This window comes from Protopterus annectens, chromosome 4.part1 (assembly GCF_019279795.1).
Source record: "Protopterus annectens isolate FY-2018-M chromosome 4.part1, PAN1.0, whole genome shotgun sequence".
NCBI lineage: Eukaryota > Metazoa > Chordata > Ceratodontiformes > Protopteridae > Protopterus > Protopterus annectens.
Window position 1 is genome coordinate 623,173,437 of NC_056734.1, and position 18,777 is coordinate 623,192,213.

The 18,777-nt window shown below is 43.3% G+C and overlaps 1 protein-coding gene across 11 annotated transcripts in view; it reads right to left on the bottom strand.

The window, feature by feature from the left end:
* AGFG1 (ArfGAP with FG repeats 1) overlaps positions 1-18,777 on the bottom strand; it is a 1,878,478-nt gene that overhangs the window by 1,139,214 nt on the left and 720,487 nt on the right. For all 11 annotated transcript variants that reach the window (XM_044070432.1, XM_044070431.1, XM_044070430.1 and 8 more), the window contains exon 4: positions 1,482-1,644. In XM_044070432.1, the coding sequence (XP_043926367.1) occupies positions 1,482-1,644 (163 nt within the window). The remainder of the gene's footprint in view (positions 1-1,481; positions 1,645-18,777) is intronic.

Sequence of the window (18,777 nt, forward strand, 5' to 3'; positions counted from 1 at the left end):
TCTAGTAAGTACTTGACTGGTACATCAGGAATACATTTTATTAGCAAGTTTTCTGACCTTGAAGAACATGTTATAAATTCAAATTTGTAATTTTTATGTACACAAATTTAAATTTAAAAACAAAACATATGAAAAGTGAGCCATCTCAGTAAACACCGTTCCGGCCTTTTCTAACTTGTCACCTGTCGTAGAGTGTCTGAGATGGCTTTGCAGATGAAGAGTGGATAAGACTGAAGTAGCTGCTCCAGTTCTTAATGAAATGGTCTTAAGAAAGCAACTTATTTCATTTTGTTTAACAGGTTAGCCCCAATGGATACATACCCATTTACACAGAAGACAAAGGAAGAAAAGTTCCAAATAACAAACAGTAAGTATGCAAATATCACCATGAATATTGTATTATGTGAGTTGTTAACATCAATACTACTTTATTTTAATTGTAATCAAGTGAAAATACCATGAAACCTAAGAAAACCCAAATCAGTACATGAAGCTGCAACTGTGAGGTGTTTAAAAGGTTTTACTACTAAAAGCTAAAAACTAGTATCCAAAATTTTGTCTGTCCTGCATCAAATAAAATGTAACATCTATTGTAAATAGTCAAGTAACTTTCTAAAGACCCAACTTGTGATTACTTGTTTTAAGTCTTGCCACTGGAGGAGGTGTACAATTAAAAATATGGCAGCAAGATTTTAGTAAGGCATGTAAAAAGGGAAAATTTAATGAGCAAGTCTAGAAACACAGGAAAAAAAGTTACTATGAAGGCCTCACGTGAGTATAGCTATACTAACTACATACTCCTGTGGGTACCTAGCATGTACAAAGCATTGTGTGATCCCATGAAGTCTGGTATTCTAGTGAGAAGTTAGTGTTGTACTGATTAGGCTTTAGTGTGATGAGGAATGGAGTCTGAATTTATTGAGAGCCTTACTGTTCCAAATTGGCCAAATTAAAATTAATACATTTTTATCATGAAAAAGGACACTAAAAAGAGTTTAGAAACAGTGAATGAGAACATACAGAATGGCATCCTGTACAATTAGATTAAGAAGCCCAAGACAGCAACAGTGACAAGAAACAGAGTAGTAATAGAAGTAGCAGAGGTGACACCATATAAAGGGTTTAAACAGTTTATTATGGCATTTCTGTATTCACTGTAATTCAGGATATTAGAACATAATAATACAGCTACAACACAGGAATATTCTGCTTTCCAACAATCAAGCAACTTACGCATGTCACAGATAAACACGAGACAGAGCCTTCTCTGAGACCATTTCACACAGCTGGTATGCATGACTGGATTGAAGTAAAACTAACCAAAATGCAGTAATACAGAAATAATGCTTTATAATATTACAATGCTAGCACTGCAGTACAGCAATTATTGTAAACATTTAACATGCTGTGTGAAGAAGGCATTAACTTCACAATAGAGAGAAAAACAATACACAGGTAGAATGAGCCTGAACAAGCTTTACCTGGTTTGGTGTACTCTTATTTAACTGTAGGGCAGGTGCTGTGTCCCCAAGTAGCGTTTTAAGTGGCTTAACTTCAGGAGTGCTACTAGTACTGCTCGCTGAGGAACCTGATATGGAAGCATGCACGGTTGCTACAACCTTTGCTTGTTCAGGTGGAACATACCTAGTAGATTAAAAAAATGTGATATTTAAATTTGACTTTTTTTCATTATATATTATTCCATATAAAATCAAGTTCACTTTTAGAAGCTAAATTAACACTGTGTAATCTCAGTTGCATACAAACTCTCAAACAACTTCTAAGAGCAAAATTCACTTTGAAACTAGCTGGCATGTGAAAAGTAATTTCTAGAAGTTAATATGATTTCTATGCAAGGTTTCTGCAAAATAGCCATTACAGCTCACAAAACAACATGTCTTGTTGGGACTACTTTATTTCATTGAAAGCTCATTTGACTGAATTTGAATTCATCCTGACGAAATCGCTGAAATCTAAAATTACTGAAAACCCATTTCACTGAAGTGAAGTACTGGCACCGTGTAGAGTACTGTAAGGCAAGTAAAAAGTATATACCCTTTTCCCCATTGTAGTACAATCCTGGAGTTAGTATATATAGTTAAGGGGGGGGGGGCACAGCTCCACCACATGGGGGTGGGTGGGGAGGGGGCATAGTTTTTTTATTATATTTTACCTAAAGCTTCAAAACAATACATTTTAAACCATAGACATGCATACTTACAACACCAATGAGTAACTCTCTCCAGAAGACAATACATACCCAAACTAAGTGGGGGCTATGCCCCCACACCCCCTAATGTGGGGGCTGTGCCCTCCACACACACACACCCTATCTATATATACTAACTCCAGGAAAGCACTACAGTGGGGAAAAGGGCATATATACCACCTTTTACTTGCCTTATAGTACTCTACATAGTGCCAGTATTTCACTTCAGTAAAATGAGATTTAGTCAAATGAGTTTTCAGTAATTTGAATTTTCAGCAATTTGATGGGGGGTGAATTGTAATTCAGTGAAATGAGCTTTCAATGAAACAAAGTAGACCCGTCTTGTTTTACTGGCCAGCTGACACTGAATATTGTAAAATAGATGAAAGAACTGAAAGATGGATCTTTAAAAAAGGGGAAGAACAAATTACCTAGAAATAAATGGAATTTGTGTGACCAATACATGCAGAATAATATTCAGGAAGAGGAGTGAGGTTTAAAGGAAGGCAGTAATTCAGTGATTTCTGTAACGCTTGACTGTGTACTTAATATAAAAGATAGATCTGTGTCGTCTGTTTCTGTCCAGTTCGACTTACGGGTTATCAGATCCGACTGGGATCTGAGACCATCCAAATCCAAAAGGCTTCAGCCCTGGAACTCTTCTACCCACAACATCCTGCTCTTTCTCATGTTACAACTCCAAGTTTTACCCTCCCATAATTTTTATTTAATTTATTTAACATTTCCTTACAGGAAAGTCCAACTGTGATGGAGCCCATTTTCAGTGAAGCCCTAGGGAGAAACACTCCAGACGCATGTCTTTGGAATGTGGGAGAAAACCGGAGCACCCAGAGTAAACCCATGCCAAAGCAGGGAGGGCATGCAGACTCGGCACAGAAGGCACCTCAGCCGAGAATCAAACTGGAGAACCTCTTGCTGTGAGGTGACCATGCTAACCGCTGCACCACTGTGTTGCCCTAACTGTGCTGCATTAACAAACATATAAAATATAAATACTACAGGACATTAGCAAAGCTCTCCAAAATGGAAAGAGGAACACCTTGACAGCTCGGCTACCCTCTGCCCTAGATAAAAATACCCCACTAAACAGGGACACAGGAGGGAGGGATGGGTGAACCAAATGGAAACAGACAACACAAATCTATTGTTATGGTAAGTAGATGACTTTCGTATCCGATGTAGACTTTTCTGTTTGGCTTCAATTTGTGGTACAGAGTCCCCAGTCATGTATTATCAGACAGTGGCCCTAAGAGAGAACATTTCACAGAATGCTGGACCCAAACGAGGCCACCCTCAATCTTGACTGTATATCCAATTTGTAATGGGATACAAGGGTATGGGTATGAGCCTAAGTAGCAGCAGCACAAATATCACCGATTGAAGCTGGAAAGAAAAAGGCCATAGAAGTAGCCACCCATTTAGTACAATGACCTTCAGGCCTGTTAGGTAAAGTCTTTCCTCTCAAATGATATCAAAAGGAAATGCAATCAGAAAGGCAATTGGATAAAGTTGTATTTGACACTGGTTTGCCAAGCCAGGCCATAGAAAAGCAGACAAAAAGTTGCTCAGATTTCCTGAAGGTTTTGGTCCTGCCCAGATAGAATCTCAGCAGTCTATGAATGTCCATACAATGAAGCAAATACTCTACTCTATCGCTAAAATTGAGGCAAAACGCAGGCAACTGAATAAACTGATTAAAGATAGCCTCAGAAGCTACCTTCGACAAAAAAGAAGGATCAGTCCTGAGAGAGACCTTGTTCTTGTGGAAAATCAGAGACACCAAGGATAAGCCTGGATAACACCTACAACTCTCAACTGCGCCTAGCCAGAGTTACAGCCACCAGGCAAATGGTCTTCCACAACAAAAACTCCAAGGTGACACTAGTTGACGGTTCAAAGGAAGGACCAGCCAAAATATAAAGCATGAAAGGTAAATGCCAAGGAGGAATGGGATCATGAATGGGAAGACATAAGAATGGACACCTAAGAAAGGCCTCAAAAATCTTCAGAGTAGCTAACGGAGCATTATCTCTGCCAATATGAAAATTGAAAATAGTTGCTAGCTGAACATTTATAATAGAATAGCTTAACCCAGAATGAAAAAGGTCAGCAAGGAAATATAGAAAGGCATCCAACAGGACTGAGAAGGGGTCCAACCCTTTTGAAGAAGCACAAATTGTGAAGCATTTTAATTTGCCACCTACTGTGTAGAAGGCTTTTGAGCAGGAGGAGTATAAAATATGGATCTCTCTCTCAGAATTCATGGGATGTCTGGCCATCAAGGGAATGGGAGAAACCATGCAGTCAAGCTGACAATCAGGAGACTGGCCAGGGAAATTCCTACTGGGTGACAGATCAGATCCAGTACGGGATCAAGAATCCAACAGAGGTTACAAACTTGAGGCCAAAGGAGCACGACCCAAACTTGTCAGGGTCAGGAAGGAGCAAAGAGAATCTAAGTCTCACTGTAACAAGTTGCTTTCTGAAGAAATCTTATTACGAGAGAAGAGGATAAGCATAATGGAGGCCCAGTGGCCAAGCATACAGAAGTGTGCCCCTCAGCAACTGTCCTATTGGGCAAACCAGGGAGTAATAGCTGTTGCACCTTGCGCTGGAAGGGGTGGCAAAAAGATCACAGCATTGAGTGCCACAGTGCTGGGAAACCAAGTCTATCCTTGGAGTCATAGACAATTCGTGAGTAAGGAGAATGTTCCTGCTCAGACTGTCTGCTAAGATGTTGGATTTCCCCAGGATGTGCTTTGCTATCAGAAAATGTTAAGAGATCATCTAGTGCCACACTCTCAACTTCCTGAAAAAAAGGGTAGGACAGAGTTACCCTGTGTTTGTTCAGGTAACAAATTGAAGACTTATTGCCCATTTGAACCAAGATCACACCCTTGGGGTGAAGGTCCTGTAAGACCTGCAACTCTAGGAGAACTGCTGTTATCTCCAAGACAGTGATGTGAAGGCTGGCCTCAAGCATAGACCAAGCCCCTTGGACCATCTTCCCTTCAAAATATCCCCCCACCCTAGAAGGGCGACATCAGTAATAACAGTATTGTGAGGAAGGGGAAGAACAAACCATCTCCACTCAGAAACCAAGGGAGATTCCAGCCACTCTATGATCTGCGTCTGACAAACGTTTGTCAGAACAATGGGAAAATGCATGGGATGGATTGAATAAGGCCAATGAGTCAGTGACGTACACTGCAGTATTCTCATGTAGTACCTCACCAGGGTGACCAGGCAAGTTGATACAACCATATTTTGCAGAAGCCTCAGAACCATGGTGGCTTGAAGTTTGTGGCAGGAAAGCAAATTAATCCTTCTGCACAAAGAGAAGTGCTCTGTGAGCTGGAAGCCTTGCCATCTGGGACACTGTACAAAAATGGCATCGTATGAACTCCAACACCTAAACAGATTGTAGACTGAATTTCTCATAGTTCAAAGGAATTCTGAAGGATGGACACAACTGGAGTAAGGAGTCCAGAGCCTTGACTATCTATTCCTTCATGGAGATGATGAGGAGCCAATCATCCAGGTAAGGAAAGACATGGAATCTCTACAACTCATGCCAAAATACCACAACTGCCATGCACTTCATTAGCACCCAGAAGGGGCAACGCCCTGAACTGGTAATGATCAACTCCCAGCCAGAAAAGCAGATATCTCCTGGACCATCTCACAATCTTTACGTCATGAGAGGTGTCCTTGAACTTGACCAAGCACGTCCAGTCATCCTTCATCAACAGGGGCAGAATGGACTAAACTGTGACCATCCAGGACTTGGTGTGCTTCACAAAATGGTTCAGTTTTCTTAAATCTAAAACGGGTCAGAGGTGTTCGTTTTTCTTTCATACCAAAAAGAACCTAGAATGGACCCTGGACCCTTGTTAGGCTGGCGGAACCACTTCGGATGACTCAAACGGGGACTCAAAACTCAAAGGCTGCATCACTTCTCAAACAGGGTGGAATACCTGGAAGGTGTTTGATATATGTTTTTTTCAGCAGAAATAAAAACGGAATCGTATAGCCTCTGGTTATTACTCTCAACACCCATCCATCCAAGGTGATGGCCTCCCAAGCTTTTGGGTGGACAGCCAAGTGATCCCCAACTGCCTCCAGAGCAGGACAGCCAGGCAACCTTTCAGGCAACATAAGTAGAGCCTTCCAGAAGAAGCTCCATGGAAGCTCTAGTTCTGCAGACCACCTCTCCACACAGGTGGCATCTGTTCTGTTCTTCTTCCACTGCTGCAAGAGGAACTGTCAGAAGCAGCATCCAGAAAAGAGTGGTGTTATTTCTGGAAAAAGAAATACCTGTCCCCCTTCAGATTCCTTTAGAAGTTCCACTGAAGGGTGGCAAAACGTCACCACTGGCACACAGCATCTTCCCATCTTCTTTGCTCCTGGTTAAAGTGTCTTCAACCTTTGGGCCAAAAAGACAGGAGCCGTCAAAAAGGGCATTGACAAAGGATGCCTTACAGCAGTCTGCAAAATTACACCATCTCATCCAAGTATGCCGGCACATGACAATGCCAGCTGCTCGAGACATGCCATCAGCCGTGTTGGAAAGCAGCCACACATACTTTAGAGACAGACTGCAAAGCTAACAATTGCATCTCCATAGTCTGTTGCACCTTCAATACACCTCTAACATTCCAGAAACAACATTGCACTGAAGCCTTCCTCAAGTAAACCAAGTAATTTCACACACAGTGCAAAAATTGCTCAACTGTAGGCATGCTTCCCTAAGTGATCCAATGCCCCAAACTCCCCGTTAGGAGACTAGACCAAAGAACTCTCCTCCAAAATGTCCTTTATGGTGGATGTCACCCCACGATGGCATCAACAGCAAGGCCCTTACTCAAATGCTGCCAGTCTTTAGGGGGAGCCAAGATTATAAATCTGTTTTCTTTGGATAGATTATACCATATTTGGTTCCATCCAAACCCTCTGAGACACCAGGTCAATTTGTTCAGAAAAGGGACCACCACTCAGGACGTGGATTGGCTTACACCAAAAGCCTCCAAAAATACTGGCTTCTCCGGAGAAGGGGCTTCTGCAGTCCAACTCCCACACTGGCGAAGGAGCTCAATAAGATCACCAAAGCAAGCATCCTCAAAGGGGGACTTTGGGGAGCCTTCTGTATCCTCAGTGACAGATTCCTCCATGGTATTTAGGAGCTTCCTCTTGCACTGACTTTTAATATGACTTTCCCCACACAGAAGAATATAGGGTAGAGGTGAAAAAGGCAGGGGGCCCTGGTAGCAAGGTGGTCTGGAGACCTGGAAGTGTGGGCTGTCCCAGAGCTTCCCAATAAGAGTCAGCTGGTCCAGATGAAGTTGGGGATGATTACCAATTGATGAAACCACTCCATCTCCAGACTGGAAAGCCTGCTCTCAATGACATCAAAGGAAGAAACCAAAGCTCATCGCCCGGAGCAGACATTCCTGAAATCTGGGGAGTCCAGGGAGCTGCCAGACTCCAGATTTGTCCTGACACAGAGACCAGATACAAACTGTCAAGTGCTGAGGACTTCAAAACTCAAAGAATCAATCCCAACCTGGCCCCTAGACACCAAGGCACATTTGGCTCTGAAACAGAGTTGAAAAGGCCAAGGTAGGGGTAAGCAGCCAGAATTCATCAAGCTGTCAAACCTGACCTGTAGCTGGTAAGACAACTATATCTGCAAGCCCCAAAGCCAAGGCCTGAGGGAGGAAGAAAACTTGATGAAGCCAATGTCTCAGGTCTTGGACTTGAGGATGAGGGGAAAACACCTAGCTGAAGCTGGGCCTACCTTAAGAAATTTGCAGACCTAAGACTCCAGAATGAGCCCATGATGCTGCTGACAAGGGCTTAGAAGCCCATGTGCCAGCAGATGGCTCAGAAGATGGGTTCTGAACCAGAGAGGCTCGGAATCATAGCAGAAAGGGATAAGACTCCAGAGAAAACTCCCTAGGTTATACAGAGAAAAGGCAGAATGAACTAGACCTAAAACCGCCCCTTAAATCAAAAATGAACTGAGCACACTTGCAGCTGGGGACACACCCTTCTCCCAAGTTAGCACCATGGGAGACCGGGTCCAAGAAGCAAGATCTGCACCAGGTCTTTGGATCTTCAAATCCAGCTTGTCGGAAGGAGGAGGAGCCACTCACTTGCAGTCGCCCCTGCCCTTGCCCTCTGCGATAAGGAAGAAGCAAAGACCCCTTCAGAACTAATTTAGACAGGCACTGATTCAGAGCCCGGGTGACAAAACCTGCAAAAATGGAGCACTGTGTCAAAGTTAGAGGCAGCAAGGCAATAACCACTCCTATTGTGTGTATCTTTGGAAGGTAATATGTGGTTATACTCTACACACTTTTTAAAACCTTTCTCTTCCTCCCTGATGGGGGGAAGGAAGGGAGTAACAGGCACTAACAGACACACACCATTAAGAATATCTACATACACAACTAATAAAATGCTGTTTTCCCCCAGACTAACTAATGCACACACTAAATTACCTAACAAACTATCTTCAAACTACAACTAACATAACCCTAACTAAACTAATCTAAACAAATACAAGGGTAGAGGAAAGGGAATAAAAATACAACAGAATTACGCTAAACCAAAAAAAGGACACAGAAACCCACAGCAGAGCTCCCGATCTTGCTACAGACCATGAAGGGAGCAAATCAGATCTGAGATAAGATGAGAGAGAGCATGGTGTTATGCATAGCCGGTGTTGGGCACCCTGATCATCTCCCTGCAAATGAGGGCCCCCCCCCCATCCAGCAGTCGTGGGTTGCTCCATCCGCTACTTCCTCGACTTGGCACCTCGTGGACTTCCACAAAGCTCCTTGACGTCACTGCACAATTCAAGGCTGATTTTTTTTTTTTTTTGATTCATCCGTAAGCTGCACACAATCAGGGCCTTGCAAAACACTTCCTGTACAAGCTGCCTTTAAAAAGCCACATGTGGCTAATAAGGATTACTTCTGGAGTTTATTATTATCAAGAGATTGAGAAGTAGTGAGAAGGTGAAAGAAAAAGTTGTACATGTCATGCAGTGCCTATCATTCATTGACACTGCATTACTGAATTTTAGCTGGTTTGCTGTAAAAGTAGGAATAGTTTTTGGAAATGTCATTTTTGTTGCCTCATAGTCTGGTGTGTTTCCCTTAAAACTTGTGACTCTCCTCCTAGTTATTTATTCTTTCAGATTTTAGTAGTCTATTCCAGAGAGCTTGTAATAACAATATTTTATGTCATCTGGGGCCTCTTCACATGTTTGGGGGGACAAAAGGGGAAGAATTGTGCAGAAAAAAATGAGGTTCACCTCCAGTGTTAGGTATTTAACTTAAAACCAACTTGGGCCTTTCTCTCATTATTTTTTTTTTGCCTGTTGGTCAGTCATTCTTCAGTCTTTCTCTGCCTGCAGTACAATAGTGACTGATGTCAATCCAAGTCATTATGCAATATGTATTTTGTAATGCACTTCAATTGTGCCTATTGCCTGCATTAGTTTTTGCCTACTGGTTACTGTTACTCAGCAGTTCTTCAGCCTATGGTACAATGCTGCGTAATGTATAGCTTGGGTTTATGAACAGCGTTCATTATTAGGTTGCTCATTCTTTTACGCCTGCAGTCATACTAATGTGACTTTTTGAAACTAATCCATTTTTCTGGTTTATATGGCTGCACTGCAGTTCTTTTTGCCTACTGGTCCTTATTTCTCTTCAGTTCTACCTACAGTGTAAGGTGGAATCAACTTGGTCACTAGTTGGGTGTGTATTATATGATGGATTGTGTAGTTCTTGGTGTGGCAGCTTCAGTTTTTTTGCTTAACTGGAATGCAGTTTGCAGTGGTCTTATCCAGATGTAGTGCTACCTAGTAGTAGACTATATGTTTGGGGTTATTTCTTTGCATTATGACTTTTGTAGTGTACAGGATGCTTGCAGAATAAAGCACAAAAGTGACTTATAGTTAGTGATTGTGTCATAAGCGGAGGAGGCAAGTGTTAAGGAAAAGGTTGTAGGTTTGTAGCTTACTCCTACAGTTAAGATACTTATTTGGCTAGTTTGGAGTTTATATTTCACGTGGCAATGGCCCAGACAAAGTTGAGGATTTACCACAGTGAGGCCATTTAAGTATATGCAGTGGGTAACATTCCACTATTGTCATGGGAGTTGTTCCTGAGTAAACTGGAAAATACCACCCTTAGAATGTGTTCAGAATGCCAACGTTTGCAATTATGCAGTCCAGGTAGGTCAAAGAATGTGACATAACATATATAGTGCTTTTTACTAACAGTAAGACAAAATGACCCAATGTCTGCACATGTAGTAATTCTGCTTTACTTCCATTCCCAGTTAGAGATGAAATGTACATACTTGTCAGGAGCAGCAAAAAGAAAGCTTCAGCAGCAGAGTGATGAGGATGCAAAGAGGCCGGGTTCCATTATCAAATGTTTCTGTGGGTCATCAGAGAGGGGAGATTCAGGAAAAAGGCTGCCTTCTGGACACAATGGTTCTGCATTACAGCCTACCCACTGTGAGACCAGCATCCTTGTGATAGAAAGTGACCACTCTGTTGCAGCTGCATCACAGGCTACCCTCCTGTGAACCCACAGCTGTTACCATTGACAAAAGTATGTCAGCAAATGCTGATTCAACTGTAGACATGTTGCCTATATCACGACAGTTTGATACAGAGGGGACCCATACTTCTGTAATGACAGATGTGGCCTATGACTTGCAGGGAGTGTCAGGTATATCTTTTGAGGCTCTAGGAACGTGGCCAGACTTGATAAGGAATGAGTTTAGGGTAGCTGCCATTCGCACAGACCTGTGCAAGTGGGTTCCCAATCAATGAACAGAAAAGAAGATTTACAGCGGAGAACTATTTTCATGTGCTGCCTAATGGGGACAGAGCAAAACGTACTTGATTGACATATTCAGTCTCAAAAGATGCACTGTTATGCTTTGCTTGCAAATTATTTGGACATTCCAACCATCTTCTCAGGTCAGGTTGTTACAGAGCATGGCGAGAGATGCCCAAAGCTTTACACAGCCATGACCGAGCACCAGAGCATGCAGCATGCATGCTGAAGTGGAAGGAACTGGACAATAAAGTAGAGAGTAGGCAGACAATGGATGATAGGAGACAAGCAGTGGTTGAAAAATAGATAACTCACTAGAGTGGTGTGTTAGAACGCATTATAGCTATTGTCCAATACTTGGTGGAATGGAACATGGGATTCTGTGGTACAAGTGATGCCCTGTACACCTACAGCAATGGCAATTTCTTGGGCCAAGTGCAACTTTTGACGCCGTTTGATTCTGTCATGGCCGAACATTTGTATCATATTAAGAATGAAGTAATGAATCACTATCTTGGGAACGACATACAGAATGAAATTATACAGATAATTGCAAATGCTATTTTAAGGACCATTGTAGGGAAGGTGAAGGACATTAGGAATTTTCTGTGATTCTTGATTGCACACCAGAAATCAGCAATCAAGAACAAATGACTGTTAGGTATGTGGATATTTCAAGGACTGCAGCCACAGTTGAGGAACACTTTCTGGGATTTGTGCCTGTGAATGATACAACTGGGCCAGGACTTACAGAAGCACTTCTTCAGGCTTTGCAAAATCATCAAATGGGCATTACAGACTGTCGGGAACAAGGATACGACAATGGCAGCAACATGAGAGGGAAACTAGCTGGAGTGCAGGCCCAGATAAAACAGATGAATTCAAGGGCTTTTTATGTGCCATGTGCCTGCCATAATTTAAATCTTATAGTTAGTGATGGAGCATATTCATCACTACAGGCAGTGTCGTTCGTTGGATGTCTGCAGAACATTTAAGTACTCTGTTCAGCATCAAAGAGCCAATGGCAGATCTTGAAACAGTACACAAATGTCACTGTGAAGCCACTGTCAGAGACTAGCTGGGAATGCAGACTAGACTGTCAAGGCAGTAAGATTTCAGATGAATGGAGTTGTTGACGCATTGCAGGAAATAGGTCAAGCTGTACGTACAAGTGATGCTGCAACATATCAACAAGCAAGGGGACTGTGCTCGGAAAGTACAGTTTTGTACCTACCATAAATGTAGATGTCCGAACTGGATAGCATCTGCAGTCATTACAAATGGGTTGTCCTGTCGTCAGGCAGCCCTTCGGTCGGCCGGATTCCAAAGTCTGGGTCCGGCTTCGGCTGATGTCGCACTTCACCCGACGTCATCTCTGCTGGTCTTCGGGTATAAAGGCATCAGCCGACGCCATTTTCCTCAGTCTTTCTTGCCCCAGATGCCAACTGCCCTCTTGGAAAGCTAAATTTTGGATAAAAGCCAATGTTTCCAAAATAGTAGAAGGCAAACACAAAAAATAAACATGTATGTACATATATACAAACAAATACACCATAAGAGACTCCCCCCCCAGCTAGCTATTAGGAGGGTAAATACCCTAGGAGTACCACAGAGGGGAAGGAGGGAGGGTAATCCTGACTGCAGATGCTATCCAGTTCGGACATCTACATTTATGGTAGGTACAAAACTGTACTATGTCCTTCATGGATGCATCTGCAGTCATAACAAATGGGTAGAATACCATAGCCAAACTAGGGAGGAGGAATAAAAATTATGGTGTAGTCAGGATCCCTTGCAGTACAGCAGTGGCAAACCCTGCTCGGGATCTAGAATATAGAGGTAAATTATAATGCTTGGCAAATGTATGCACGGAGGTCCAAGTAGCCGCCTCAATAATGTCCTTGGTTGCCACTCCTCTTAAGAAAGCTGTGGTAGTGGCTGTAGCCCTTGTAGAATGAGGCCTTATGTTCTGTGGAACTGGTTTTCCATGGTAGGAGTAACAGAATCTTATGCAATTTCCTATCCATTTGGAGATTGTCTGTTTGGAAATTGCTTTTCCTTCCCTTCCTGTTGCATAGGCTACAAAGAGCTGGTCAGTTTTTCTGTTACCTTTGGTTCTGTCCAGGTAGTAGCGTAACTGTCTATGTACATCCAAGGTATGCATTATTCTTTCACCTCTGTTTTGTGGATTGGGAAAGAAGGTAGGTAGGTGGATTGCCTGGTTTAAAGACACTCTGGATACCACCTTAGGCATAAATGTAGGATTAGTTCTCATGGACACCCTATCTTGATGGAAGATTAGGAAGGGTTGCACTGCCATTAAGGCCTGTAGTTCCGAAACCCTCCTTGCTGAAGTAATAGCCAGTAGGAAAGCAGTTTTCCATGACAGGTGTTGTAGATCTGCTGTTGCTGCTGGTTCAAAGCGACGGAGTGTCAACTTTTCTAGTACAAAATTCAAGTCCCATGCTGGTAATGGTGGTTTCCTAGGAGGTTTTACATTCTTGATCCCTCTGAGGAACTGCCTGAGTAGAGGATGTGAAAAGACAGGAGGATCAAAGCTGTATTCTGCTGAAATAGCTGATGCATGTATCTTGATGGAGGAATAGGACAGGCCTGTATGTAGAAGCTCTGCCAAGTACTCCAGAATGTTAGCAATATCTATGTTCGACACATCTTTTCCTCTTTCAGTACTCCAAATGACGAACCTTTTCCATTTTCCTGCATAGTTCCTTCTTGTTGAAGGTCTGCGGGCTTCAAGGATAATGTCTTTAACCCTTTGTGAAAGGTCTGGGTTAGTTACTGCTATGTGATGTTCCAGGCAGTCAGTTGCAAGGTTTTAGGTTTGGATGTATGATGTTGTAGTTGTTCTGAGTTAACATCAGAGGCATCAGGGGTATTGACCACATTTTCTCCCGAGACATGCTCCTCAGCAATGGGTACCAGTGTTGTCTTGGCCAGTTCGAGCTATCAGAATTATCCTTGGACGTTCCTCTTTGATTTTCAGTAGTACCTTGCGCATCAAGGGAAGAGGTGGAAATGCATATGCTGTCAGGCCTTTCCAGCTGAAGGATAGAGAGTCCACCTTCCATGCAAGTGGGTGGAATGTCCTTGTGCAGAATTTTTTGAGCTGGTGATTTTGTGGGGAAGCGAATAGATCTATTTGTGGCATTCCCCATTTCTTTGTGATGGCCTTGAAGATGTCTGGGTGTAGCATCCATTCGTGAGCATCCGAGGTGGTTCTGCTTAAAATGTCTGCTAGGGTGTTCTCTTTTCCCGGTACAAATATTGCCTGTAACTGGATGTTGTAGCTGAGAGCCAGATTCCAAAGGTCCAAAGTCATTCTGCATAGGGGATAAGAATGAGTGCCTCCCTGTTTGTTTGTTGATGTACCACATGACTGTGGTGTTGTCTGTCCTTATCATCAAATGGCCTTCTTTGAGGAATGGTCTGAATTTTAGGATTGCCAGTTTTACTGCCAGCATTTCTTTTTGGTTTATGTGCAGGTGCAGCTGGTCCTGAGTCCACAGTCCTTGTACGCATTTGTCCAGCATGTGTGCCCCCCATCCTAGGTCTGAGGCGTCCGTTGTGATGGTTTGGTTTGCTCGAAAGTTGTGGAAGGGTAAGCCTGGGTTTGACTGGCATGCCCGAGCCCACCATAGGAACTCCTGTTTTAAGCATGGGATTAGTGGTATTTCTGTTTCTAAGCTGTGCCTGTGTTGAGACCATAAACTCTTTAGGTACCACTGTAACTTTCTCATATGCAGTCTGGCATGTGGGACCTTTTCTTGCTGTTAGTTTGTTCTGCTTTGTTAATGCCAAGAAGTAAAGAGGGAGCTCTTTTTGTTTTTCTGCAGTTAGGAATGCCATCTGTTTTACTGTGTCCAATTCCGCGCCCAAGAAAGTTCTTGTCTGGGATGGTATCAGCCTTGACTTTTGTAAATTGACTGTGTATCCCAGGGCTTGTAGCAAGTAAATGACCCTTTGTAAATCTGTTGTCAGCTTGCTTTTGTTGTCCGCATGTAACAGGCAGTCGTCCAGGTATGGATAAATTTGGATTCCCTGTACTCTGCAGTGAGCGATTACTGATGCCAGGCATTTTGTGAATACTCTGGGCGCAGTAGATAAGCCAAAGGGCAATGCTGAGAATTGATAATGCTCTGATCCTGCAAGAAATCTGAGGTATCTTCTGCAATTTGGTCGAATGGGGACGTGCAGGTATGCCTAATTGAGATCTAGAGTTACCAGCCAACACTCCTTGCCCAGCATGGGAAGAAGTTGCTGTAGGGTCAGCATTTTGAATTTTGGGACAATGATGTATGTGTTTAAGATGGACAGGTTCAGAATAGGTCTCCAGTTTTTCTCTTTTCTTGGTACTAGGAAGAGTCTGGAGTAGAATCCTTTGCCCTGTTCTGTTATTGGTACTCTTTCCACAGCTCTCATCTTTATTAATTCCGCTATCTGGTGCAGGGCTTCTATTTTTTGATTTGGGGGCAGGTTTGGCATTCCTCTTTTTACTGGTAAAGTGTGGAAGTGGAACCGGTAGCCTTGGTCTATGGTTTGCAAAATCCACTTGTCTTTTGTGATATAGTGCCAATTTTTCGAGAATAAGGCTAACTTTCCGCCTAATGGTGCTGCTAATTGCTCCCTGGTAGGCGGAGTCAGAACCAAGTCACTGTGATTGTCCTGTTGCAGTGGCAGTGGTTGTGTCTGTGCCTCGGTTATTGCCTTGCCACTGTCGTCCTCTGTAGGCACCTCCTCTGGATTGATTTCTGCCCCTAGAGCGTCTGTTCCTGCCCCTTTGTGATCTTGTGGAGTCAGGAAAGGACCAATTTTTGGCAGGCCAGTTCCTGCTAAACCTTGGGGCTGAACCTGTAGGAAATCTTTAACTGTTTGTACAGATTTTGCCTTCTCTTCCATTTTCTTCATTACCTGCTGGGCAGGTTCCCCAAATAGACTGGCCTTATCCATAGGAGCATCCAATAGCTTAGCTTTAACATGATCCGGTAAGACCTGTTCTTTCAACCATGCATGCCTTCTTATCACTGTGCCAGTCATGGCTGATCTAAATGAAGCCTCCAGTGCATCATAGCCACATTTTAAAGAATGGTTACTAACCTGTTGGATGTTATTCACCATTTCTAATACATATTTCTTATCTAAAGATTCATCAGAGGACAGCTTTTAATTAACTGATCAAGCATAAACTCTTGGTATTGGATCATGTGAAACTGACAGTTTAAAGCTCTAGCTGAGAGAGTAGCAGAGGTGTAGACTTTTTTCCCCATCTCTCTAAGGACCTGGATTCCCTTTCAGAGGGAATAGGGTTTTTTTGCTGTGGTCGAGGCTACTGCCTTAGGCCCCTGGGATATAGTTTCGGGTCTGCAAGTGGGGCCTTGTATAGGTGGTGATGAGTGTCTGGCACCCTGTAAAATCTATCTGGTTTGGCAGGGGCTGGAGGTAAAGAATCAGGTGCAGTGCAGACATCATTAAATGCATCGTCCACAACAGACAGGACAGGAGGTATAGCTAAGGGCCTATGTTGTGGTAAGTGCAGAAAAGTCCTAAGCCTTTTTCTTGAATCGGAGAAATCTTGTCCCTGCCATTGGAATTGTTCTCTCATGGCATGTAAGGTTTCCCCAAAGGAGAATTCCTCTGGTGGAGAGGCAGCTGGAATGGATTCTTCAGCATCTGAATCTTCATAATTGGAAAAAGGAGCCTCTGGCTGGTCTGTAATGTCTGAGTCATCCGCAGAATCATCAGAGGACACAGGCTCAGGGGGCTCTGCTCTAGGTCTCTTTTCTGGGGGCTGAGAGGCCCTGTCTGGGTGAGATTGGGATCCCCTAATTAAGGATACTAAATCTTCTGCCAGAGTAAGCATTTGTGAACTAGAAGTGGGCCTGAGTGAGGGTGGTTTAACAGGCACTGATTTAGCTGATTTGGCTGCTTTAGCCCTGGCAAAGGCCTTAATAGACATGGCTGCAGGAGGCCTAGCAGCACCACGTGCTGGGGTAGAGATATCCAAAGGGATGGTGTCTGATAAATCAGTAGGAACCACAGTTGTAGGCAAAATTTCTGAGGCTGATTCAGGTAAGGTAGCAGGAGCCTCAGTAGTAGTCATGGATTCGGCTGAAGATTGACCAGTTTTCTCGGTTTCGGCCGAAACCGAGACACTCGCGGCTTGCTTAACCGTGGTTTCGGCCGAAACCGCGGACTGCGAGTGTCGGTCTTTTCTTTGCGTTTTTTAACAATTTGGGTAGTCGGAGGATCCAACGGCATAATGTACGCAAAATCTGAGCCGAAAAACTGTTCAGCAAACCCCGACGCCTAAGCGTTCGTCGGTTGAAGGAAGCACTGGCCGAACAGGCTGCTACGTCGTGGTCTGGGCCTAAGCAAGGCAAACAGTAAGAGTGGAAATCTTTATGAGGTATTTGTTTCCCACAAGTTAAACAGTTATTGACTTTTTCTGACATCGGCTGAGGCAAAAAAGAGTCCCCAACTGGGTACTTAGCTTTTTAGAAGTCTTCGAAGTAGTATTCGGTAGTAGTAATCTCTGGATCTGACCGACCGGCACTTGCGAACAGCTTCTGCTTCGGGCGCCACGCGGCAAGAAAGACTGAGGAAAATGGCGTCGGCTGATGCCTTTATACCCGAAGACCAGCAGAGATGACGTCGGGTGAAGTGCGACATCAGCCGAAGCCGGACCCAGACTTTGGAATCCGGCCGACCGAAGGGCTGCCTGACGACAGGACAACCCATTTGTTATGACTGCAGATGCATCCATGAAGGACATCTTATGTTATACCAATTCATTGTATGTTTAGTGGTTTGGTATGATGTGCTGACAGAGGTAAACCGTGCAAGCAAAGTTCTGCAGAATCCATCGGTTTATATCAGACGTGTCAAGGTTTTGGCATGAACTATGGACCTGCTAAAGAATTAGAGAGAGACAGGAGTTCAACATGCCATAGGTGTAGCCTCCAAGACAATGGACAAACGATGTTGGCACCACATTTCAAGAAAAGAGGCAGAGGAAAGTAAAGCATTTCTTTTGACTATGAAGAAGATGAGACTGTACAGGATCCAATGGTAAAACTGTGTGTAGAGTTCTTCAATGTGCTGCTGGACACAACAATCCAATCATTTACTGATCAGTTTGAACAGCTTTTGGAGTTTGATAAAGCCTTTGAATTTTTATCAAATATTAAAGCCTCGAGTGACATTGCAGAAGACGCATTGTTCCAACACTGCAAGGCTCTGAAAGAACAACTGACTGACAGGATAAGTGGCCACTGTGACATTGATGACTCTGACCTGGGACACTAACTGAAAAGCCTTTCTCGAACGACTGATAATGAACCACCACCACTGACTTTCTTCAGGCACAACCACTTGCAAAACATATAGATATTTATGTTTCACTTTGCATTTATAGGTTCATACTAGGCATTTATAGGTTCATACTAGGCTATCTGCCCTAGTGCATTTATAAGCCTAGCCAGAATGTGTTTGGCTTTCGCCACCCATTTTAAATTAATTTTGCTATGCTCTTTTTCGAGGTTAGTATACTGTGCCTCTGTCTAACAGTGACACAGAAGTGATACCCGGGTTAAACCTAAGATCTCCCATTCACTCATCAAGATTCCTCTTGAAGACAGTCAATGAGGGACTCTGCCTAACCTGGAC